This window comes from Acanthaster planci, linkage group LG18 (assembly GCF_054643075.1).
Source record: "Acanthaster planci isolate LZ-2023a linkage group LG18, COTS_SCS, whole genome shotgun sequence".
Classification (NCBI taxonomy): Eukaryota; Metazoa; Echinodermata; class Asteroidea; order Valvatida; family Acanthasteridae; genus Acanthaster; species Acanthaster planci.
The window spans coordinates 10,822,460-10,848,288 of NC_141794.1; the positions used below are offsets into that span (position 1 = coordinate 10,822,460).

At 42.7% G+C, this 25,829-nt stretch overlaps 4 protein-coding genes across 10 annotated transcripts; 3 read left to right on the forward strand and 1 right to left on the reverse strand.

The window, feature by feature from the left end:
* Positions 1 to 88: 88 nt before the first annotated feature.
* LOC147796213 (monocarboxylate transporter 3-like) lies at positions 89 to 2,963 on the forward strand. The gene is made up of 4 exons (XM_087148520.1): positions 89 to 388; positions 828 to 985; positions 1,551 to 1,689; positions 2,187 to 2,963. The coding sequence occupies exons 1-4, from the start codon at positions 232 to 234 to the stop codon at positions 2,816 to 2,818; spliced, it is 1,086 nt and encodes a 361-aa protein (XP_087004646.1). The 5' UTR covers positions 89 to 231; the 3' UTR covers positions 2,819 to 2,963.
* A 395-nt stretch (positions 2,964 to 3,358) lies between these two features.
* Positions 3,359 to 4,917, forward strand: LOC110978705 (uncharacterized). The gene is made up of 3 exons (XM_022233909.2): positions 3,359 to 3,575; positions 3,952 to 4,095; positions 4,760 to 4,917. Exons 1-3 carry the CDS (start codon positions 3,359 to 3,361, stop codon positions 4,915 to 4,917), a joined length of 519 nt encoding a protein of 172 aa, XP_022089601.2.
* A 15-nt stretch (positions 4,918 to 4,932) lies between these two features.
* LOC110978734 (monocarboxylate transporter 7-like) lies at positions 4,933 to 18,714 on the forward strand. 4 transcript variants are annotated; one of them, XM_087148519.1, is made up of 9 exons: positions 4,933 to 7,143; positions 11,552 to 11,852; positions 12,612 to 12,929; positions 13,212 to 13,369; positions 14,028 to 14,166; positions 14,684 to 15,231; positions 15,861 to 16,086; positions 16,859 to 17,002; positions 17,598 to 18,714. In XM_087148519.1, exons 3-9 carry the CDS (start codon positions 12,773 to 12,775, stop codon positions 17,759 to 17,761), a joined length of 1,536 nt encoding a protein of 511 aa, XP_087004645.1. In that variant the 5' UTR covers positions 4,933 to 7,143; positions 11,552 to 11,852; positions 12,612 to 12,772; the 3' UTR covers positions 17,762 to 18,714. The 4 variants fall into 4 exon arrangements, with proteins under 4 accessions (XP_087004645.1, XP_022089656.2, XP_022089655.2 ...); XM_022233964.2 differs by lacking the exon at positions 11,552 to 11,852; XM_022233963.2 differs by lacking the exons at positions 4,933 to 7,143; positions 11,552 to 11,852 and adding an exon at positions 7,153 to 9,819.
* A 698-nt stretch (positions 18,715 to 19,412) lies between these two features.
* On the reverse strand, positions 19,413 to 25,304 carry LOC147796214 (IQ motif and ankyrin repeat domain-containing protein 1-like). Of its 4 annotated transcripts, XM_087148522.1 has the most exons (6): positions 24,006 to 25,304; positions 23,236 to 23,348; positions 22,688 to 22,790; positions 21,966 to 22,100; positions 21,178 to 21,306; positions 19,413 to 19,765 (listed from the first exon to the last, which is right to left on the reverse strand). In XM_087148522.1, the coding sequence occupies exons 2-6, from the start codon at positions 23,270 to 23,272 to the stop codon at positions 19,615 to 19,617; spliced, it is 555 nt and encodes a 184-aa protein (XP_087004648.1). In that variant the 5' UTR covers positions 23,273 to 23,348; positions 24,006 to 25,304; the 3' UTR covers positions 19,413 to 19,614. The 4 variants fall into 4 exon arrangements, with proteins under 4 accessions (XP_087004648.1, XP_087004649.1, XP_087004651.1 ...); XM_087148523.1 differs by lacking the exon at positions 24,006 to 25,304 and having other exon boundaries at positions 22,688 to 22,795; positions 23,236 to 23,549; XM_087148525.1 differs by lacking the exon at positions 24,006 to 25,304 and having other exon boundaries at positions 22,319 to 22,790; positions 23,236 to 23,256.
* Between the last annotated feature and the right edge of the window lie 525 nt (positions 25,305 to 25,829).

The window sequence follows — 25,829 nt, forward strand, 5'->3', positions numbered from 1 at the left end:
TGCTCTATGCTCATAGCGTTGGCATGGCGACTATACGTGTAAATAATTATAATCCTCACTCTGTTTTTAGCGAATCAAAGCATCTGCTTCGGGGAATGAATCTTTTAGGTCTGCTGCGGCATCATTACTGATCAGCCGGAGAAAACTTGGAGACTTTGGAACGTCCTTGCAGGATCTGGGGGTACGGTTATCGGATCTTGTTCCAGTGGGCAACGTTCGGGAATAGATAGAATGGGCCGGTGCGGATCTTTCCTAGCTAGGCACAAGGGTTGGGTCGTGACAGCCGCTGCATTCGTGATGTACGTGGTGGCTACCGGCACCCTGGGCGTCTTTGTGCTGCTCTACGTGCATTTCGAGCGGGAGTACCGGGATTCTGCTACTGCCATAGGTGAAGATTAAACCATATCTCCATCTAACATTTTATCTGGCCACCAAATTGGGATTCAAACTACAGAGTGCCCGTAATTTACAGTAGGCCATCAGCGTACAGAGTGGCGTAGCGGAGAGGGGGGGGGAGACACGGGGGTGTGCTCCTGTTGGAGCTACCACTGGGGAGAGATGAGACTTTTCAAGTGTACGTTGCACAGATGGATGCACCGTCATCTTTGCAATACACCGCCCTTTAGGCTTAATAGGTCACAGTTAACATCAAGTGTGAAGGGACCGGAACGACCCTTAATACATGTAACCAGTTTAAATCATTCTATGATTGGCGCATACACCTTGCAGATGGACATAGCTGTGCGTACAGCATCCCTTATTTTTACATTTTTCAAGTTTCCAAGAGTAAATTGCAATATGCCGCGACAAAATCTTTTTTTCAACAGGATGGATCGGTTCCCTAAGCAACGGTCTTCTCAACCTCGCATCCTTCGTGTCTAGTCCTCTCTACGAGAGGTTCACGCGTCGGAAGATCATCGTTCTCGGAGTGTTCCTTTGCAGCGCCGGGATCCTAGCAACCAGCTTTACCCGGGCGCTTTGGCAGGTGATCGAAAATCACTGTCATGGTCTATTGTTTTTAAAGGAATACTTTCAAAGTTGAAGCGTGAAACTCGGGACATTCTCAAAGAGCTAGAGCTGTTTAGCGCAGGGATTAAGTGCAGAAAGCAAAAACTCAGCAAAGCCTGGCAGGCTACCAGTCAAAAACTATGGGAATGTCATACAAGACTGGTGCTCTGCAGGTGTTTCCTGAGCAGGGGAACTCCAGGTTTTACATTTGGCAGCTCTCTGAAGTTGGGCTCTCGAAAAGGGAGAACAATGATTTTAAAAAGCAATGAATGAGCCACTTTGATATAAGGCTCTGGACAAGCACATCTTTAAATACAGATGACCATCTCCTTCACGAACATCCTCCCCTAGTGTCAGATTGTGTCAACAGTCCCCTTCATGCGTTTCAAAATGTCCATGACCCGGCAATAAAAAAATCCACCACAATCTCCAACCTCCATAATCTTGTGTGAGTTCATTCCCTAACATTCGTATAATTAAAAGTGCAACCGTTTTGCCTCATTCGGATTGTGATCCATTTTTGTTTTGCTACCCATGACCAGGTTTATCTGACCTTCGGTGTGGTCTTTGCTGTCGGTCTCAACTTCCTTTGCAATCCCTCGCTCAACATGCTGATGATCTACTTTCCTGGCAAGAACTGCGTGCGAGCCACGGCTCTAGCCAGCGGCGGTCAAACAGTGGGTGAGCTTGTCTGTAATGTGTCAGAAATTGGACTAGATCAAAACCGTAAACTTAATATTAATTCTCTTAGTGCTTTGATTGATTTTGCAGGTTGAATTTGAAGTTCCTGTTTTAGTGAATCAAGCCAAAATGTTTTTTTTTCAAACGAGATTGTTCGTTCACAATAGCGAGATGTATGAATTTTAAATACGACTAATTTAGGCTTTAAAAAGGCTCTGATCAAGTAACAATTATTCCAATGTCATTTACATTGGTCATTTGTATCCGTTTAAAAAGCTATCATACACCGGAAAAAAAAACTCATTTCTGATTTAAGTTGAAGATCATTTTTAGTCGAATTCTTTAAAAATTGCTTAATTCTTGTTTTTTTACGCGCATTTAACACGGTCTTTCGTGTACTTGAAGAACGAAATCCTAGGGTTAAAATTATGGTTTATATACTTGTGCTTTTAGACAAAAATGTGCAAAGTCTGCTTGCGTTTGTAAATCTCATTCAGGTACCCTTCTGCTTACACCGATTTTCGAGGCCTTGTTGTCTGTCATCGGATGGCGTCAATACCTTCAAGTTCAGGCAATCGTGATCTTCGTGATCTGTCTGCCGCTCGCCGTCGTCTTCAGGACTCCATCGCCGCGTCCCACTCAGGTGGACAATGCAGCCGAAGACGCAGGTACCCCAGCCGAGCAGGAGAAGCTGAACATGATGAAGGTGGGCGGGGCTCCGTCGGCCAAGGGTGACGAAAATAGGTATCAGAAGACAGAGGACGACAGTGAAGAGAGCGCGTGCGTAGAACCGGACTCGGATCCTCAGGGAAAGGGATCCGGGGACTCTACCCCGCTGAACAAAACTGAGGAACACGTGGCGAGCTCTCTCACTGAACCCGTAAACTCGCCCGAGAAGACCCTTGATAAGGACATTGACGGAAGAGGAAGGCAGAGGTACCCAAACACGTGGCAGAAGTACGTGAGGTTGATGAAGGACCCAAGACATGCGTTCTTCTTCGTGGCAAGTCTCACAACAGCCGTCTCAGCCTCGTTTAACGGAATAAACCTGGTAAGAAACACTGGACGCGTCGACCCATATGAAACGAAACAAAACGTAGACTACAGTATGTTGCTCATTCAGGGGTGAAGCCATTTCTCTTCGACAGGAAGATAATCAGGGGTGATTATTCGGATGCGTTTGGATGTTTAACTTCAAAGAAGATTTTTGCCGTTGCAAGGCTGTAGTGTGTCATTCATGAACATCACATGACCAGACGAAGACCCAGTCACAAGACAAGTTGAAAGTAACGAGATGAAAAGTGACACGGAATATTTGGTTACAGTTAGTTGAGAATATTTGGTTACAGTTAGTTGAATGGCTAAATACCCTGTTCATTGTCAACTGACGGGGTTAACCTCTATTATAGTAACACGGAAATATAATGAGTTGTGACTTGGATAAGACTTGAGATCTTTATGGGTTAGTTTTCTGATGGTCTTTTGATAGTCGGTGCAATAGCACCATATGATTGGTGAGAGTAAAGTTTTCCCGATGGCAGACAATGAGGATGGTGACTACAAGAAGATGATAGGTGGCGACAACGAAAGTGCCATTCGCGCTGATAACAGTCTTAATTTCAAACACTTTTGCTTTCAAATCTGTCACGATCTAAAACAGGTCAACTGTATGACAGTAGGTGGCATCCCAGAATCTACTGCGGCCCAGCTGATCACATTGATGTGCATCGTCGATTTGGTCTCCCGTTTCATCTTTGCATTTACCGGGGACGTTCTCCCGTTCCAGCGGATCTTTCTCCTTGCCGCGGGATCCGCCCTCGGGGCCGCGGGATCATTCCTGCTGACGAGGGGAACGTCGTTGTGGATCTTCGTCCTCTACGTTGTCGGTAAGTGCCAGAGATCTGGAATTCGTGACTGCTTCCGGAAGTGTCTTTTTGAGCTAAAGTGGCTTTCTGTCGCTTAAGTTTTCACGGTTTCAGCTATTACGGATACTTACGTACGTACGCTCATGCTTTTGAAGTGTGAACAGTCGATCTCGGTACAAATTGAGTTCTCAGTTTCCCTTTTTAAATACTGTGGCGCAGCCATCTTTCCGGTTACTCCTTTTGTTACGAAGGGATCTCACAGGTCTACTCATGCGTATCCCTGTGGAACAAAAACTCTTATTACCGGAAAAATGGTTGCAGTGCACAGCTTCTATTCGATGTCAGTGATGGCGTAAATTGCCTACATCTGAAACAATAGTTCCCCTCTTCCTTACAGTTGCAGGCGTTGTGCGTTCCATAGCCTACGGCCTTGTTTGGGCTTGTGTTGTCGACCTGTTCGGCGCTGATAGGACTGTGGAGGCGCTGACGTCAATTCAAATCTCGTGCGGGATTGGTTGCTTGCTTGCCTCCTCGGTGGCAGGTAATTATTGCACCGTTTTTAACCCGCAAATCTGATAAACGTCTGTATTATGTTGCATGCCTCTCGCATACCAAAGTGCTGATATGTGTATGCCTGCCGATTTCTTCACGTAGGCGTTGTCTCAAGGCCGAGCAATATATAAACTTATTCGATTAGACACCATAAACTGCGATGGTACTGCATTTCCGCCATTTATGTCCATTGTTGATCAATGATTCACACGCACATTCTTCAGCCTAACGTGCACACACGGCCGAGGGCACAAGTGCGCAGGCGTGGCCTACACGGTGGGGACCTCTGTACAAAAGAAGTCCACATGATGTAGGGTGCGACCGATGGCTTTGTGTGTTGACGCACACGCCACTGCGAGTATAATAAAGATATGTGGCTCATTGTGAAACGAAAAATTTAGTTTTCCTATACTTGCCAGCTGTTCCAATCAATACTTTTTGTACGTGTACGTGGGGCAGTCAGACTTGTGTCTCTTCGATAAAACGCAAAATGCAGTCATCGAGATTTTTGTCCTTTTACAATATTGATTGATGTTATCTAAATTGAAAAAAAATGCGATTTTCGACACGTGAGGCTCTTCGTTGTGAAAACAGTGATTTTATTCGATCTACCTTTGTCAATCAAAAGGGTCATTCTTCATTTGCTCACGCAGGTCTTAGCTACGACCTTACGGGTACCTACCAGACCACGCACTTCATATGCATTGGACTGTGGGCATTGTCGAGCCTATGCTACGCCGTCGTGCACCAGTGGAGTCGAATCACCTCCTGCAAGATCAACCGATCGTCACATCCTGCCGCCTTGAATTAAAACCTTCCATTTGGATTTGTTTGCATATTTGATGAAAATGATGGAAACATTTTGGAGCCGTGTTAATGACAGCCACGGGATTTCAATCGGTATTGTTTTCAATAATACCAAATTTTTAAAACTCAATTCGTTTAAATTCTTAAAACGATGAACTTCAATTCAGTCTCAACTATTCACGACCTTACATACCCGACGTTCTGCTTCGTTTGGTCCTCTCTCTTATTTTCATTAGTTTACATGTTCTTTCGTGAAAGGTTCTACTTAGTCCTCCTCAGTATGTGATATACGCCTGATGAACAAAATCCTCATTTTTAGCTGATATTTTTTTCCCTTTTTTTGTCTGCCACGTGATCATGTTGACTCCGATAATTCTACACTTTCACCTGTTCACTTCTGCTTGAAACATATTTATTTAAGTGTGTTCTTTTCCTTGTCCAATGACGTTCGTCAGCCTTTTCCATTTTCCATAATTTAATGTGTCCGCAGTGGAAAGGAAATAAGGTTTATAAAGATGCACATGAAACTGTATCTATCTCTTACAAGTAGGCCTAAAAGAAAAATGTTTGTCACATTTTCACAGCATCCAAAAACATTACATTTTATACAATACCCGCTTTTCTGCACGTCACCTGGCTAATGGATCGTTGATCCCGTCACCTGGCTAATGGATCGTTGATCCCGTCACCTGACTAATGGATCGTTGATCCCGTCACTGGAATATTCGTTCTATTGTTCTTTTCAAAGGCGTTGGACTGGTTCCCGCCTCCATTTCATGTACATGGTATAGCTCATTTCCAGTAAAAGAATATAAAAAAAAAATGTAGAGACGGGAACTAGTCTAATACTGCACGGCACACCAAAGGGTGGCGCCTTGGACACGAAACTGTCGGCAAAAGAAAAGACGCCATGTGTGAGGACCTTAAGTTCTCACAACCTTGCAGATATTATATAAAACGAATAATGATTGTTTCATTTTCTTGCCAAACTAAGAATAATTTCATGCTGTGTTCCGTGATATGTTAATCAAATCACCGGCCACCGCTCGAACTTCTTCTACCGTCGCACCCATAAACATTCAGTAGGCCTATTTGTATAAAGTAGTCTTCATGTCAATTCGATGGATTTTCAACCGCCATCTTTGTCAAATACATCCGTGTATAGTTGTACAATTTAATGAAATTTAATGCAATTCACGGAATCAACTGAGCAAAGACAATTCAATCCTTACATTATTTAGAGGTTCATCGGGTGAGAAATTCCATAAAATCTGACCTCATTGAAACGGTGTTGAAAAGTTCGACAAAGGGTCACTTGGTCTGATCAATGAATGAATTCAATGCAGTATTTGTGTGTTTTAGTCTAGAGACTTAATTGCAGTTAATCGTTTATGAATGCCAATGGATAAAAATTGTCGAAAGGTGCAGGAAAGCTATGAATATAGATAAGCAATAAGAAAATATTGAATAAATGCAACATTGGCGAAATTCTACGTTTTGGTTCCGAAATCTTGTCTTTAAGGAGAAGTGAGCTTCAGCTCAACATGTTTTCAGGAAAAACCCATAGATCATGCTGCGAGAGGGCTTCTCAAATATCTCATACAACTCTGGCAAAAGTATGTCAAGATAAAAAAACGACTGAATAATTTTATGTTTAGGGACTAGTTCCCGGAGTTTCATATTATGTATGTCGCTGATCTGCAACTTCTAAAAAGGGACAGTATCGTCAGAAATGAAAATATTTCATTACCCTCGTAATCGCTTTGTCACCAATTGAAATTTGGCACATTGAAAAAAATGTACTCTGTTCTGAATTTCATGCCTGCGAAATTGTCAAAGTTTCTTATGGCTGCTCAACAGAGGACAGGCATGCTGAGGATTTTCCCGTATGGTTTACAAGGATATGGTCAAGCAACCGCCGCAGCCGTTTCAAATCTAACGTTTCTGCACATCTAGGGGGGTTCAAACGTAAGTGAACGCCCGGCGTCTCTCAGATACCGGGTCAACTTGAACGTGCAAAGTCAGGTCACCAGTATAAGTTTTCGTGTCGCAACAATAAATGATTGTGTTGGCAGTGCAACCTTCCAGCTGCTTCATGCATAACAAATATAAAACCGCTTTGTGCGTCGTGTGCACCACATGCCTGTCAGTAGAATTGAGGTCGAGGCCTCGTGAATGTCGGCTGCGGTCTAGGCGTCGCGATTGCAAGTGCCATCCGTGCAGATTTGCAGTGAGTTGTCAAGTGTTAATCATTTCGAACCTACACTGCCTGTAATGTTCATGTCATTGATGTGAACGACCTGAGACAGAATAGAAAATCCCTCTTGATTCGAGCGATTGTGATAATGCCAAGGTTAAACGTCGGCATAGCATACACAATAAGGCACATGTATTACTATAATCCTGGGTTCAATATTGGAGTTGTAGGTGTAGTTTATCGGACAGTTTTAGTTAGGTGTAGTGTTAATCATTTCATTCAATGACATGAATAAAACTGACAGTGTAGGCTTGTTTATCTCTCGTAGCTTTTTGCCAGTTGTCTTATTTATGATGTCGGCTATCATTGCCCTGATTTTGATATTGTAAAAAATCAAACTACACATATTTGTATTGGTTAAAGTCAGTGTTGTGGTACTCGTAATCGAGTACTTCTCGAGTACCGTTTTTAGTTCTCACGTCTTACTTTTACTCGAATTTCCAAGTACTCTTACTCGAACAGTTCTTGTACTCGGGCTGCAAAATACTAGGAATAAAATCTTACTCGAGCATCGAGGTACTCCCACTCGATTAACAATACTCGATAAAAAAAACCCTTTAAATCCCGCTACGGTCATTGAAACTTGAATACAACGGTACATGAAAATCGATCCTCGCAGACCGATAGTCGGTTCAGTCCGACCAACACAAAGCCCACACATTGGCCGTTTTAGCCAATTGCGACTGCAAACGTCCTTGCTTTGTTTAGAAGTGAAGGGTGACTTTAAAGGTCCGGATCCGACACACGGATGAGTTTAATTAAGGCAGTTTATATATTTACTGCAGCAACATTAACGTATAAAGTGTAGCTACAATAAATTTTTCCTGGGGACATTTTTTCTTCAATTTTGAACTCTTTTCAGTGTTTGAAAACTATTTTATATTCTTACCTGTTTAAATGCATCGAAAAACGCCATTTTAAAACAATTAAAACTATCCATGCTTGTTGCTGTGAAGTCATCCAGGGAAGACGTAGCTCTTTGCGCAGGCTTTTTTGTTCAAATTGTGAACCTGGAATTTACTTTACTTTGTTTAGAAGTGAAGGGTGACTTTCATGTTAGTTTAACCATGGAGGAAGGAAACGGTAAGCATGTGGTGCATTTGGGCTAGGGATGGGGAGGGGCCTCCCTGTGCGCGTGAAGGAGTGTTGCTCTATAAATTATGCGGGATGGCCTTGACCATACCCCATCTGGGATTCAGTACTGTTGATGGGGTCAGGCACCTAATGTTTCGCAGCAAAGATGGCTCTCGCACATTTCAATTAAGGAGGAGATATCGCAGTGGATAAGTGACGGTAAGACCTATAGAGTACCGAAGTGAATACGTCACGCTCACAGTTAGTGTGTAAAGGCATTAGCGCGTGAACCAGCGCGTGAACCTACACGCGCGCGTACTCCACTCGTGTGCACTGTACTTTCTGGTTCACAGTAACGTCACACTTCGGTACTCTATATGCGCAAGCTGGCGATAATAATGAAAGAATTAGGCATTCGGCGCAGCTCTTTTGCAGCCAATATTTGGCACTTTTGCCGCGAGAATCACATTAATACCGGTATTATTCAGACTTAATACGCCGTTAGCTTCCCCTGCAACTGTTTTCCCGCAAAATAAAGGAACAAGAGGTTTCGATTCAAAGTGCTTCGAGCCAGGAGACGAAATCGATCGGTTGTCCAGTTTAGACAAAAGGGCCTATAGCCTTTATTATCCGCTTAGCCTTACGGTTTTTTCGGAGTCTTGTTACCCTTCGCCTGGGTGCACCCACACCACAGTTACTGTCCTTGTGGAGACAATGCAGTTTTCTCGTGTAATAAACCATTCGAGTGTGAAACGCTGTTTTCAAAATACTCCCGCCTAAACCAGAGCTACTCTCCTGGGATGAAGTTTTAAATCAATATCCCGTAATTCGGGATAGTTCAATTTGCTGGGCTATCTACACATTAAAAATACGTCTATTTCGAATGATTTCTAATAATCTATTTTGAGAAATCTTTGTGGAGACCTATACATCCTTGGAATCAGCCTTGAGCAGGAGCATCCCTTCATCGGTTGAAAAGAGCCATGTTGGTCGGAAAAGTCATTTTGCTGGTAGCTCGTGCATATCAAACAGCACATGTCACCATTGTGTGTAGCCATTGTTTGGCATGCACAAGGGTTGATCCACTACGAACACAGGGCGAGAGCTCCCTTCGTTTTCTCTGTTTTCTCAGAATGACGCAATCATCAGAATTTGCATCTTGGCATAAACAGAAAAAAAGCCCTTTTTAGCTTGTCATAGTTGAGCTCCGAAGACAAATGACACTGCATTCGATGTGGATGCTTCCATATAATTTATTTGGACAGATAGAACCAGAGAAAACGTGTTTTCCTTTGAGTTGCTCTTTAAGTGTGGCCAGCCATTTCTGTTTGTCAATCTATGCGTCTGGCACTGGAGACACCTCCACAAAATCTGGTTTCCTGCGGCTTCAAGCAATATCTACATTACGTAAGACCTGATTGACACGGGAAATGTTCTTGCAACACATGGTAATAAGGGGGACGGTTTCTGCATGCATGAACATTGGCAACAGGGCGGCGTGAATAATGACAAACGGTGCCTGACCTGTCATCTGAGTGTGATTTTTCTACCTCCGGACCAATGCAACCTGTGTTGGTAAGTACTCAGCGATTCCCCTCCCACCCAGAAAACCTTCTGTAACAGCCATGCTGTAGACTTGAATGGCTGTCTACTGCGGCAGCGTTTCGCCACAGGTTAGAGTGGCATTTTTTGTCCTTTGTTGACCTGCAACTGTGAACGAATTCGTTTTTCTCAGCCGCAGTGCATCCATTTGGACCATTGCTTCGTACAGCTTATGAGTCTGCTTGAGCGGATGCGATGATGTGAGCATCGAGCAAGGACACGTGCTCTGCGGTCTAACACGTGGGTCAACCCGTTGGGTTGTGAGACCTTTTTCCTCAAGGGCACGATCGATGGCTGCGGTGCGATATGCCGTTAGTGTCCACCTCCGCATTGTTTCTAGAGACTGGTTTTTAAAATCAGCTGGTTTCAGCATGGAGATGGTTTCAGCATTGAGGAAGGAGGCAGGCGGTTTCAGGAATGTAAATGCCTGCATGGGTTTTTCAACTACAATGTAGTTGAAAACGTACTTCGCAGTGCTCGTCGGCAAGGGTAGGCCTATCCGATTTCTCAGACTTGAGATCACATTCTCGCGGGAAAATCGTCGAGCTAATTCGAATGAACACTGCGCAGGACATATCGCGGAGCAGATCTTTTGTTCCCCCGTAAGTCTTTACATCTAGACATTTTGAACAGTTAACATGATTTCTTTTCAGCCATAATCAAACACTTCTTCTCGTGCCCAAACAGTTCCAAACTTTTTAGTGAGAGTTCTGTCGGGGAAGAGGGCAGTTTACCCCCCCTCCCCGCTGTGGCTCCTATTTTGTGAGGCGGAATTAAGGTGTAAGGAATGTGTCATTGGTTTCCTGCACAGTTGACAGTTTTTATTAGGGGATTTTGGAAAGTTTGAAGCACGAATTAGTGAGTAATTAAGATTACGAAACCAGGCGGAAATCCATTAATTTGGGGGTGAATACCCAGCTTTCTTGTGAGACAGCTACACGTAGCTGGCGTACAGCATCAATATGTAATATTAAACAAGGCCCCTTTCACACTGCAGAGCCATTCCCCTGCCGGAACATAAATCCCCGGGATAATCCTGGGGATATTTTACCTCACCCAAACCCCAGCAAACGTTCACACTAGACCCATTTAGTTGTTTTCAAACGATGTGATACCACTCGATCGGATGTCCTTATCGTTCTGTCCGACACACCAACTTGAATAGACCATTTTTCTGCGGATATTTACTTGACATGACTGTAAGTATAGCTGTGAATATTATATAAATTATAATTTCTAAGCATAGGGCTTACTAGTATTTTCACCAGTCGATTTGGTGGAAATATTCACATTTTCGCTCCAGTCTAGTAGAGACTCGCCAAAGTGCGCTTCCAGTCCTTGAGGGGTGGAATCCACGCACTAAAGTTTAAAAGTAGATTGCGTCATTCTGAGAAAACGGAAGAAAACGAGGGAACCCTCGCCCTGCGTTCGTTGTCGACAAATCCTTGTACATGCTCAACAATGCATGTAGCCATTGTTTGTAGCCATTTGAGTTGGATGCTTCCATGTTTATTTGAACAGATAAAATCGCAGAGAAACGTGTTTTCTTTAGAGGTGCTCTTTAACATGGGAGTCCAAACAGGTACCGCTCTACAAAGCCATTCTCTCAGAGCCATTACAAGACAGTGATAAATTGCCGTCCTTGTCAAGTATCCTTTGTTATTTCGTGTCTGTTGGCCAGTTAATCTCTTTTTCACCTGTGCAGTTCACTGCCTTTCACCAACCTTTCTCAAGGAATTACGCCACAGTTCCCGCCACATATGCCCGCCACGCTACAGCACTTGGGTTTGCTGACTGTTGGGATCAACGCTTGTATGTAATGTCATGTATTGTATGCTTGGCAGTAATTGTGGAACTTTGAGTGCTTGACAAGCATATTACGTCACGCATTTGCACTTCCTGTGCACCCAGCAATTAACGGCAAGGAGAAGAGCGAATATCTCACCCATGTCCCCCAAGGGTCATGCAATTTAGCGTCAAAAACGTCGAGCGTCAACAACGTATCAGTGAGTTTATCAGAGCACATTTATGCCCAAAATTAAATTTACAATATTGATTAGGATCCTACTTTTACAAACCATATCAATGTATCACATTTATCTGGAAGCAATTCCCCTTTTTTTCTTACAGAGTGACAAGTGTTACAGTCTCTGAATAATGATGAAACCATTTTTAAATCTTTAAAGGGTATTTTAAAGTTGTTTGAAACTTTCTTGACGCAACTGGTGGGTGCTGACACTTGTTGACGCTAAATGAAACGACCGTCCGCCGACTATTCGGCACGCAGGATGTTTGCGGGCATCTGCATACACTACTCAAAAAAAGTGAAGGACCACTTTTTCTCTGAACTGTAATTTTCTAGTTCCTTCATTTGGTTTGTTTGTCTGGATGCTGTTCTTATTGGAATATAAAACTTTAAAACTGTTTAATATAAAATAATGTTTAATGTAAAATATCTCACATCGAAAAGTATACACAAAATAAAGAGTGGTCCTGAACTTTTTTTGAGTAGTATATATAGACTAGATCAAAAATCCACTCAAGTACTGCTCGTCTCCCAGCTATAAAAGTCAAAGCCGTGGTTACCGTGTTTACTGGCTGTCAAGTGAAATATCGTTATACCATGTACTTTGACCCTAGCTAATGTTGAATAACATTTCACGGGTCGAGGTTCAGAACCGCTGTCATACTTGATGAATTGTTATAAAATGTCCGAGGCAAGTACATGCTTATGACATTATGACGTAACTTCACTTTGTTTTCAGCGGTTTAAGGAGTGTGCTTTGAGGACTGATCCGCAAAGGTCTGTTGCATCGTCACCATTTTGGAGACTTGAACAGTAGCGCTATCTGGAAGTGATCGGGAACGTAGGCAGTCGAGTATTGCAGACAGCGTACACCTCGCTGGCAGGCCGTTCCGCGATAGAATGGGCCGGTGCAGATCTCTCCTGGCTCGGCACAGGGGCTGGGTCGTGACGGCCGCTGCGTTCGTGATGTTCGTGGTGGCCACCGGCACCCTGGGCGTGTTTCTACTGCTCTACGTGCATTTCGAGCGGGAATTCCAGGATTCTGCAACTGCCATTGGTGAAGATTAAACCATTTCCCCATACACAATATTATGACGATACCGTCCTACATACAATAGAGACTGCCCGTTTTTTCACAACCTTTGAAATCCGCTCTTTGATACTTGAGAATTCAAAGTGAATAGCAAAGGAAAGCGACAGGCATAAATGTTTATCCTTGTTTACCTTTGACTGACACGTACATTTTATACCTTTATTGATACGACCCCAGCTAGCCCTATATGCACCCCCCTTCCCACTTGCTTCCCATATCTGTTGGTTTTCTTTCTTTTGAGAACAGGATGGATAGGTTCCCTAGCCAACGGTCTTCTCAACCTCACGTCTTTCGTGTCCAGTCCTCTCTACGAGAGGTTCACGCGTCGGAAGATCATCGTTCTCGGAATATTGCTTTGCAGCGCCGGGATCCTAGCAACCAGCTTTACCCGGGCGCTTTGGCAGGTGAACAACTAAATTCTATGGCCTGTTTTTTTTTCTTTCTCAAAAGAATGCTTTGTTTTCGAAGAAGAAAAGAAGAAGAGAGTTTTTGTAAGAAAAACCCATTTTTGCATAAGGCTGTATGTGACGGTCAATTAAGTAGCCTCTCAGGGCGTTAACGATTATGTGCCGATTCGATTAATCGATCACTGTGCTAATCGATTGTATTTCCCTATTACGTTAAACTCACATACTGAATGAAAACGGAGGCTTTCTTTTAGGAGGAACAATTGAACTCTGCAAAACGTAATGACTCCTTAATACAGGCCGCGCTGTAATTTTTGTAAAATAAGCGTGCAAAAGTCATCGACCTAACGAAATTGAAACCGTAACCGAAGACAATTCGATCGGAAACGAAAGTCAAGAAACAAATCATATATGGAAACTGACTAGGTGCTTATGAATGATTATGAAGATCAACGAAGAAATTGACTGGAGCGAGATTTGAACCTGCGGCCTCTGGAATACCGTACCGGTGCTCAAACGAAAGTTGAAGGCTATACCTTACACCTTGAACTAGTGCTGGAGCACTGGAGTATAATGTTGGCTTTTCCCGTCTATCAGTCAGTTTAATCCCATTTGGCTTAGGCACCGTTTCTGTCCTGTCTTTACCCATGAACAGATTTATCTGACCTTCGGTGTGGTGTTCGCTGTTGGTCTCAACTTCCTTTGCAACCCTGCGTTGAACATGCTGACTATCTACTTTCCTGGCAAGAACTGCGTTCGAGCCACAGCTCTAGCCAGTGGCGGTCAAACAGTGGGTGAGCTTGTTCATCGTGTCAGAAATCAGGCCATATCAAACAATTAATACCAGATTTTTTAACAATTTGATGGGTTTTCCAAAAGAAATCGAAGTTCGCTTTTACCACTGAGTTAGGCCAAAATTTCAATTTCAAAAGGGAAAGCTCGTTTCCGTTACTACGTTTGCCTAAAAATGATTCTCAGGATTGTCAACACTGCATGATGCAAAACTGTTAAACACACTATTCGGTCACTACAAAACTGTTCGTCCGTGTTAGTACAATTTTTTAAATATATATTATATACTATCTCTCAATTATGGGTGGTTAGGTTTTGAACAAAAGTTTTCCGAAATCAGGTGTTTTTTTTAGTAATCTTGTAGTGTGGCACTGGGCAATAACTTGGGGCTTCGCCCATTACATTGTACATGTATATACCGGTACTTGAGCGCATAGGCCTATGCATCTTTCAAATTTGGGACTTTTACTTTAGTAAAGTGCCAACGAATGTTGTATATCGTTTGTAAACCCTATCTAGGTACCCTTCTGCTAACACCGATTTTAGAAGCCGTTTTGTCTGTCATTGGGTGGCGTCAAACCCTTCAAGTTCAGGCAATCGTGATCTTCGTGATCTGTCTGCCGCTAGCCGTCGTCTTCAAGACTCCATCGCTGTGTCCCACTCGGCTGGACAGTGTAGCCGAAGACGCGGGCACCCCAGCCGAGCAGGAGAAGCTGAACATGATGAAGGTGGGCGGGGCCCCGTCGGCAGAGGGTGACGAGAACAGCTACCGGAAGACGGAGGGTGACGGCGAGGAGGACGCATGCTTGGAACCGGACTTGGCTCAGGATCAGGGATCCGGAGACTGTGCCTCACCGGACGGTAATGAGGAGCACGAGGCAAACTCTCTTACTGAACCCGTTAACTCGTCCGAGAAAACTGTTGACGACAGTGAGGGAGGAGGAAGGCAGAGGTACCCAAACACGTGGCAGAAGTACGTGAGGTTGATGAAGGACCGAAGGCATGCGTTTTTCTTCCTGGCCACTCTTGCAACAGCCCTCTCGGTCACATTTAATGGAATAAACTTGGTAAGACGTAGAGAAATACCGACGAAACAGCCATTGGCTGAGAAAAGACAAAGTCATTTGTCCATATCAGATGCACCTGTCGTGTTAGCGGTGAAATGATAGAGAGTGTGATTAGTGGGAAGTTGGTGGTGTAAGATTGAATTGTTGTGGTGGAGACGAAGCTTGACGTAAAACTAATCACAACACCTAATCCAGCAAGAAATGAGACCAAGAGGTCCCCCTCCCCACGTGTCCAATCGCTTCACACACTCTAGACTATTGTTACCTAAAACATCCCTTCTAGATGTCGGAAAAGAAATCCTCAGATTCCAGTGAGACAATGACCAACACGGCGGGGGGGGGGGGGGTTCTCTCCGTCTCATACCTTGTTTCATATGACAACACCAGTCACAAGTAACGGGATGAACAATGACCAAGGCATGTTTTGCTATTTTTGACCTGAATGTTGGTTGGAGGTGTTGTGTTGGTGACGGTCTTGTGGTGGTCTCAACACCGTAAAATTGGTGCTGGCGACGGGGATTATGGCAAACGGTGAGACAAACGAGGATGATGGTTACGATAAAGATGATATTGTCGTGCTAACAAAAGTATGCTTTCAAGCGTTCTTGTCTTTACTTAATCTCAAACAGATTAGCTGTATGACAGTTGGTGGCATCCCAGAATCTACTGCGGCCTGGCTGATCACGTTGATGTGCATCGTCGATTTGGTCTCCCGTTTCTTCTTTGCATTTACCAGGGACTCTCTCCCGTTCCAGCGGATCTTTCTCCTCGCCGTGGGATCCGCGTTCGGGGCCGCGGGATCATTCCTGCTGACGAGGGGAACGTCGTTGTGGATCTTCGCCCTCTACGCCGTTGGTAAGTGCCACCGATGTCAAGTTTGTGGATGCCTCAGGAAGTCTTGGCTTCAGTTTTCTGGGGTGCTCTGATATCCGGACCACCAAATATGGTAATTTATGCCATGGCACGACAAATGTGAGAAGTCCATTTCATGCCGTGCTGAGTTGGGATGTTGTGGCATTAAATCCTATTGCTGTCATGGCAGCTTATCAAGTATGTTACGTGAACGAGCGGTCAATCTTCCCAAATCTTTGGAAGAGTGGTCGCAAAAATGTTATTTTAAACAGCAGGTCCCAGCTACGACTTAGCTACGACTTTTATAGGTAGTTAGAAGAGGGTTATACCTTTTGAAACAAGAATTTCACATTACAATGAAGCTAATACTAATTTCGTTTACCTGTTTTCTGAGCACACCAGGAGTTGAGTTTGTCTGTACCTGAAATATTGGGATATTGACTGTTTACATTTTGTACAAATACACGTGTTTACATTATAGCGCTAGGCCTACATGCAAAACCTTTCCTTTTTATTCTTAGCTGTGATTGCGCATTGATGTCACACTTTGAAGTATGAAGAATCGATCAACAAGAATCGACCATCAAGAATCGATCATTTGACAGTTTTCCTGTCAAATGATTATATCAAGCAGTAACTTCCGTCGCTTTTTGATGAATGCATAGGTCCAGTCCTTCGCTCTTAATTTTTAAAAAATCTCTACGTTCATCCTCAAACCAAAGTTCGAGCGGTCTGAGCAGTCTCCTACATTATGCGCACCATCTTTTTCTCATAGTTGCAGGGTTTGTGCGTTCCATAGCCTTCGGCCTTGGCTGGGCTTGTGTTGTCGACCTCTTCGGCGCTGATAGGACTGTGGAGACGCTGACGTCAGTTCAAATCTCGTACGGGATTGGTGGTTTACTGGCTTCCTCTGTAGCAGGTAATTCTTGCTCTTGCTATGCGCTTCTCCACTATGTTGCTTTTTGCATACAAAGCATGTTTATAATTTAGTGGTGTCAACGTCTTCGCTTGGGCCGTTGCACCAGGGCTGATCCATGCTTAGAAAGGTCAGACTTCAGACCAAAGACCGTTATGGGTATGGTCGGCATGATCAGTCGTCCAGCCTTGATCGGTCGCTACATGCCACCTCGTATGTATAACTTACAGCCAATACCCAAATCGGATCGCCAAATATGTACAAACTTTCCATTTTTCAAAAAAAAAAGACACCACAGAGTGTCATATAGCACTTCATGTCACAACTCGATACGGCCTTGACCCTTTGAACTCGTCCGATTTGGAAAGTAACGGCCTGGATGTATTTCAACAGATCTTTATGAATGCAAATGCAGGGTAAATTTATGCCGTCTTCGGTGTAAATGTTTTATGATAACTGTAAAACAACTAAGTGTGGTGTCATGTTCACATTTCGTTAAAGTTGATTTGACGTGCGCCCAGATTGGAGAATGAGACCACGAAGTATCATATTCGATCTGCCTCTGATAATAAGGTAAATCCTTCATTCGCTCACGCAGGTCTTAGCTACGACCTCACGGGCACCTACCAGACCACGCACTTCATATGCATGGGACTGTGGGCATTGTCGAGCCTATGCTACGCCGTCGTGCACCAGTGGAGTCGAATCACTTCCTGCAGGCCGAAAGTCAACCGACCGTCACATCTTGCCACCTTGAATTAAAACAAGCTGTATTCGGAACTTTTGTACGTCTGATAAAGACGATGGCAACATTTTGGAGCCACGTTGGTGGCAGCTACAGTATTACTAATTCATGCCAAAGTATAACATTTAAAATATAACACTGGCGAACTTTGTTTACAAAACTGTTTGGGGACACACGGACTGTGCAACCGTTCGGGTACATGTACCTAAAATCGATGTTGTGTTTGCGACTTCTCTTACAGTGTATCTACGTTAGTACTGATCAGTATGGGTATATGAGAAAGCGCGCAGTGTCATGGCTTTCAGTTATAGAAGTGCATGGCCTAGGGTAGGAGGTATGATTGGTTGCAGCCTTGGGTAAGTCACTTGTATAGTCTCATTGTTTCTCTCCGTCTAAGGGCGGGTACCTTTTCGAGAGTAGAGATGGTTCTCGGCTTCTCAAGTGACAGCACTGAGCTTGATGCTTCCCGTGGAGTTGAAGGTGGTTTAGGGAATATTTATAGGGCTGGTGGGCAGTTATAATAACGATAAAGCACTGAAGAACCAGCTGTGATGGATATGTCTGTTAATTATTTTATTTGCTCTCATGAACATCCAGTTAAGTTGCTGAAAATTGAGAAACGCTGAACTTTCAATCATGCTGTGCCAGTGTAGCCTTTGGCATTTTCTTTCAATAACATTGCTAATTTAAACACAAATAAAAAGCACTGCTCTCAGTAGGCACTGTATCTCAGAGAAATTTTGAAGGTTCGCGTAACGATTGTAACGAACCGCTTAGTGTAGAAGCTTTGAACCTCATTTTTACATTTTACTTTAACATTAAAGCATTTTCACACTGTATGGGTTTTTTATTCCAATGCCAAATAGTATAGTCATGGCAAAAGTGTGAATGCAATAAAACAAGACGAAGCTTCGATGCTAGTTATTCCAGCATAAAAATAAAATTGCCACTGAGAAGGTTGAAAGTTAAATTTTAGATTTTCTTTTGTCGTTGATTTTTGTCTCAGTTGTTGATAGTAGAATAGAGATATCTGCAGTAAGCTATGTTTAAATTACAAATATTTGGGAGAGAACAATGTTTCACAACCACAGCACCCTCGTTTGTCACGGAAAAGGTGGAAAATTTTGAAATGTTAAAAGCAATAGTATTAATTAAGAAACGGTGTGTCAATCATTTAAAAACAACGATTTGTGTAAAAGAGCGTTTTCTCATAAACCCTTTAATATGTTGAAACGATGAACACAATCTGGTTGTTGACTGACATTGTCGTGAGGTTGATTTTTTAACTCTTCTGGATGGCAAAAAATACCGTGTGGCCATTTGTCCCAACAAATACGTCATGAACATTTGATTCTAGTCCTGCATTTCGAAATATTGTCCCAAACGGTTTTGTTCAAGACCAGCCTCATTTTGACTTTTATTTATTTATGACCATAAATTAATGAAAATAGATTTGAAATAGGCCCTAATGATAACCAGCGCTTCCTTTAGCTGTAGGAACATAAAATAGGTGTATTTACCCCATGGTCTGCGCGCCTTATTGTTTCGAGTTTTTTTTTTAAGGTTTGGTAAAATGTTTGTTTTTCCATATTTTCTAAGGATGGCAGTCACTGATTCGAAAAAAACCTTAATAAAGTCGTTTTGAAGGAAAGAGAACACAACCACTCGTAGAATTTGTCTGCTTTATTGCTGGTTATTGGTATCAAATATCTTTGTACTCCAAAGCTATTTATATTTCAAACTAGTCATCTTAAAACAGAAGAAAATATTCGGCTCATGGAAGGGATTGCCGGAGAATGTTGCGTTCCGCCTGTTCTAGTCTAACCATGTTTCTGAGGAAGAAAGACCTCTCATTGAGCATCTTGTGGTGTCAATTGATCTCGATCACGAATGTCTTTATCCGCAGTGGAGAAGGGGGAGCTATCTTGGTGGTAATTACAAACAGGAACTTGTCGACCTCCGACAGGAAGCAATCCGCCTTAAACTCTGGGCCATCCGTGTCTTTGACCAGGGAGAGGTACCTGTTTGTGAATGTGGAGTCAAGGGAAGAGGAGCGAAACAGGAACTGTGTTAATGCGAAACCTTGCGTTATTGTTTGGGATCCCTCTGTCCACATGGACAAAGAGGCTTTGCGTGGTAGCCATCTTGCAGGGAAGTTCTTTTGTTCCACAGGGAACCTCCTTTGTGCATACCCTGTGGAACAAAAGCACCAGCCTGCAAGATGGCAGCCGTGTAAACCCTCTAATGAGTCGTTCCCAAAGACATTTCCACACAATAAATTATAGATAATTCAAAGAAAACTCCCAAAGAGTCAGAGAAATTGTGTCAATCAATGCCCTCCCAAGCTTTCCTTCTGACGACGTCTTTAAGAAGGGCACTCGGTGTTAGGTTTAACCATGGAGCTATTATACACGTGTTTAGTACTTCCATGGTTTAACATGTTCCATCCTTCGTACTTCATAGAGGTGACATGTAAACCTTTAACCCCCTAAAGTCCGCTGAAAATCATATCGAAATTGCTGGGCCGAAACTTTTGAATTAATCTTTACTTCTGTGTACTGAGTAAAAACAGGCAAGAAAAGTCAAAAAGGAAAAGTATGATCGGTGCCAGGGACTACGAAAAATTCGGACACGTGAATATATTTGCTGGACTATTACTGTGAGTTTTCTTCACAAAATGTGGCCAAAATCTGCTTCACACTGTAACTATCTAAATGAAGCTGATGTAACTGCAAGTACATGCACGTATAGAAATTTGCATGTACATTATTTATGTTTCTGGAGCGCATGATGTCATGGGGAATCTTAGCCTTTTGGCCAGTTTACAGTCAGCATGAAATGCCCGTCGCCAGCGCTTAGCTATATCCCTACCGAATTCGGGCTGATGTCTGAACGCAGCAGAGCGGGACCTGCACTACACTGTCAAAAGAATTTAACCCTCGGCAAAATATTTCAAATTTCGACGAAATAATCACGGCGTTTCAGAATAGTACGCCTTCAAGAGATTGCAACGAGTTGACCGATCACAGTGCGCAAAATCTGTCGACCAAATGCGTGTTTGGAACGGGTCGTCAGATTTCGCGCCTTGTGATTGGTCGACGCGTCGCAAACTCTTAAAGGCGCACTGCTGTGAATCTCCGCTATTGTGAAAGAGCAGTGTTAGAGTCGAGTACGTACGCCACAGTGAATCTTTCCACATCGTCATTTCATCTTTTTCCCCAGACCATTAGGCCTAGTAGCTGGGCGAACAAAGGACCGCTTGGGTCACACTCCATCCGAATAGCTTGCCACTTTGGCTTCAAACCGGATGACTTATGAATGACTCGAGAAGGGTTCTTGTTGGTCTTGTGGAGACTCGACAACAACATGTGTTAAAAACCATCAGCGCATCATCATGATGTATAAGTCACACTAATTATTTACGCCTGCTCACTTTTCATTCTTCATGATCTCCTTGGAGAGGATATCATCCATCAGTCCCTTCTGGACTTCGTCGAATTTCGTCACGCAGACGTCGAACAGGTCCGAGTCCTCTAGATCAAGAACCAGAGGCTTCCCGTATCTGATTAAGGAAGAAAGACAGCATCTTATCCCCTCTGAAAGAAAGTAGTTTGTTAGTACCTTATACACTACTTGCCCTAAAATCTGAAGCGCCCACAAGGACATACATGTATATGGAGGAATTGGTGAATGGGAGAGGGGAATGGCTGGCCACGACTAACCCCTCCCCCCAAAAGGGCGATTTTTTAACAGTATGAAAAAGGCAATTGGAGCACATTTACTACTAAGTTCTTTTCCAAAGTGTATGACACGCCCCAAACTCTAGCCTTACCCCCTGAAAAGCGCATAATATTGTATATAAAGAAATTCCTAAATACCAAGACCACCTTCAACTTCTCCCCTCCCCCCACAGAATTTGGGTCAGGACCCGCCCTTGTGCAGAGTTAGACTTCAAGATGTATTTTTTTGCGTTGGGGAGATGTTAATTATATATAACGGGTTTGCCCTTACCCAACGTATATTAATAAACACTGTATGCTCAGTGCTTTCGCAAGCTCTCGGACAAGCACTGAGCATACAGTGTTTATTAATATACGTTGGGTAAGGGCAAACCCGTTATATATAATTAGAGTTAGACTTGCGTTCAAATTAGGTGGGATGTCAAACGCTCTGCTTCAAGATTTAGGAGCTTCGAGAATCTACAGCTCGACAACAGTTTACCTCAATCCTGCCAGCACAGCCCGCCGGATGGTGTTCGGCACAAGGTCATTCGGAGTTCTGGCATTGAGCAGGATGGCGTCTCGATACTTGAGGAAGGTGGCCGCGTTGCCAGTCGGGTCTAACACCACCGGCCATCTGCATAAGGGTTGAGCTAACCGGTCAGAAAACGATAGAAGCCCCAAGGAGGAGGTCCGCAGTAGTGGACGTACTTCTGACCCTTGAGCCCGCTTTCAAAGGAGTGTATAATCTATAGATCTATATCTATCTTTTGATTATAAGTACGTAATGATCACCATTTTGTACGGCTGCATGTATAGCCTAAACGTACGTAACTCTTGGTTGTAGTTTCACACTTCATTTGAATCTCAGGATTTGATGACTCGATTGCAACCTCTGCATACAGTGCTGGGAGAACCCACAGAAGCTGATAGAAAATCCGTCTACATTGCTCTTCCAATTTTGTCTTTCATAGCCTGCAATGAGTGCTTCAATAAGCGTTTCAAATTGGAAGTGGTCATTGTTTTGTTAGTAAGCAACATAATTCTGTCTTAAATAATTGTGGTGTACAAAAGAATTGCTTGCGAGGGAATAATCTTAACACCTGTCACTGATGTTACAGTCAGTAGGGCCAATGAACAGGTGCCCTCTTCCAGTTTTGCCTGAACCCAATAGAAAGAACATTGCGTGTCAACAGTGGATACTAATTCTATGGTATTCCCTACCTTCCAGATTTTTTGTAGCTTGCTTCATTACCCATTAATTCATTGCTGAAGTCACTGAACTTTATTGATACTCCGAGATCTGAAGACTTCTCAACTGGCACATCTGCACTAAACAAAGACACATGTATGACACCTCACAACTGTTTTTGCTAGTTTTTTGGGCATTATGGTTTTTATATTCGGTTGATAGTTTTCGCTTTGGGGGAGCTGTTTTGACTTTTTTTTTTATTTGGCGTTTTTAGCTACTTCATTTCAGGGATTAGGGTATGTTGAGGACTCTGTACATGTGCACTTTGTATTTGGCATATAATTATACAGTATTTCTACTAACTTACATCCTAAAAAAATATTCATTGTGTTGGTGACGGGAAGGCAAAAACAACATGTGGTAAAGCGGTGTACTTTTGAATAAAGTACAATAACAAATTTGGAGAGTTGTTACCTCGGTCTTGGTTGAAATCTTACGAAAACGTGCAGCAGCGATACATAAAAAACAATTAGGGAAATAATTTCTCACGAATAAAAGGAAGTATGAATTTTGTTATAACCTTTCTTAGTCGAAGCTGCTGATTTTTTTGGAGGCATGTTGTGCACTGTTCTCCCTCTTGGTGTTAAGGCTAGGTAGTTTGATTGATGACACTAAATTATCTTCTTACTTGAGCTAATGAGGACAGAGAAAGAGAATTAATGTGCTCTGTAACTACCAACTCGATTAGTTTTCTGTGGGACAAGGCGGATCAAGGGTTGACCAATACAGTGAGTCTGCATGGGGTTTTACTGCGCATCATACCAGTCAATCAACTGGTTTACTTTCATTCAGTTCCAATTTGCGTGTACTAAAGATACTTGATATTGATTTTATGTCCCCTTCATAATTATAGAAAGTAGGTTTGCGGTAGCACCATGGACGTATCTCTTTTGTGAGTATTTGCGGTTCTGAAAAGAACCAGTGGAGTATCTTTTCAGAACCGCAAATACTCACAAAAGAAATATGTCCATGGTGCTACCGCAACCCTACTTTCTATTATACCTCTTCACCATGCAAACCTTCAAGACTTACCCTTCATAATTAGTCCAATATTATCCTTTTAGTTTAATTTAATCTTACCTCACTTCAGAAGGCGTATTTTTGTTTGGAAACGTTTGGAAAACATTTGTGCAGCTTTTTAAAGACTAAATTTGGGGTAAAGTGAAACTTTCATAGCAGCTTGGTCAATTTAGGACCAAAGGCTGGAACCTGATGCAAGAACCATGATCCGATAGCAATGACTACAAATTACAATCTCAGTACCTACAATAATGTTACTGTTGTACTTACAGTTAAAACAGCTTCATGAGTTACCCAGGCAGCACAAGAAACGTGTGTGACTTCCAGTCAGATCAGAGGACGTGCTGAAGCGGCAAACATGCACGCATGCCTAGCTCATTTTAGTGTCCCGATATAAAGTAAACACCAATACAACGTTTCTATTTGTACAACCACCAAGCTAACTCCAGGGTACAACTCAGACAACACAATAGGGTCCCTATCATCCCGTTTGAGAGTGCAAGTACCACATTACGTAACAATCAATGCTAGACCTAATCGTGAAACACGGATATCGGGAAGTATCCTATATCATGGTAAATTGTTTTGGAGGGGATAGCAGTCTTCCTGAAGGGAGGATATCCTTGGACTATGGGATGGATAGTCCCTAGGTCTACCTGGAGTCCACTTTTTGGCGGGGGGTGGTCCTAACCCCAACATTGATTTGTTGATGGGCCGATTGCAGTTGCAAATTTTGCCCACCGAGGAATGCATGCAAAAGCCATCAGCACGAAAACAAAGTGTTCGAAGAAAATGAAAAGTCGCAGTGCATTATGAGATTATGACCCGAAACGTTATTGGCACAATACCAACACACCCACGAAGAGAACAAGTTGATTTTTCTTTCCGGGAAAAAACAACCTGCCTTTAGAGTTGCTTTAAGTTGAAACGTTACATTTATAAAAGAAATCTTAGAAAGCTAACCTGCATCAGTAACAACGTAACTATGATGACAAGAGAGGGCGGCATTTGATGCTGTTTGGTGTTGTTTGTTTTTAATCCAGTGTTTATTGTCCTAAGCAGGTGAGGTTGCAGTTGGACGCCAGTAAATAATTTTAAAAATCCTGACAGTATTCGAATGTTTCCTAGTTGTTTAAGACACATATGAAACATTTCCCATTTCTCATTTGCGGGGTTAACCAATGGCTTGAAGGTATCTATAATTAACCCTAAAAATATGAAACTCTTGTAGCCCATCGTCATTTTGAAAAATGCTACCGACACCACAAAGCAAATAGAGCCATTTAGGTGGTTACAAAATGGCAGTACTGCTGATGGCTTCCAGTTCTTCTATCGTTTGTAGCTTGAAATATAGTGGTAAAGATTTCTGGTCCAGAACCTCTACGTTTAGTTTGGGACAGGGGTGGCTTAACCCAAACATAGAATAAACAGATGAAATAAAGGCGGCTGGAATTATGAGAAAAACATTCAATAATCGAAGTTGGACGCTAAGAACAATACACTGGAAAAGGTATCTGATTTAGCCAATAGGGTTCCCGGAATGTAAAAATGGTGCAAATCATATGTAACGGGACCTCTTCGAAAGAAAGTTTTAGTCTAAACAAAATAACAACGGGACTCTACATTAACGAAGGGGTTTACATATGCACCTTAATGTATCTCAAGTAGTTAGAGATTAACAATAAATCAACACGCACAATCTGAAGGAAAACCAAATTGCGTCTGTGTCACCGCAAACCAAATCCAACACTATATTGTTCAAAAACAAACTTCCATAGGTAACATCAGTATAAAACTCAAAAGGAAAAGAGAAGCCTGTTTGTTACATCCATTGAAATGTATCATTAATACTACGGTAATTCACTGAATATTTGAATTTTACCCACATTGTTTAACGGCACTAAACATGAACTGAAAACCCATTAAACCAGATAAAGCTAGATTTAGCCTAAATATGCAAATTTCTGAATCTACACTGAACTTATACGTTGTTTTAAACAACGGACTTCTACAACTGATAAAAGCTGAACATATTCAGAAGTTTCAACAAAATTATATTTGAAAAATTACAAAACAGAGCGATTAACGATGTTG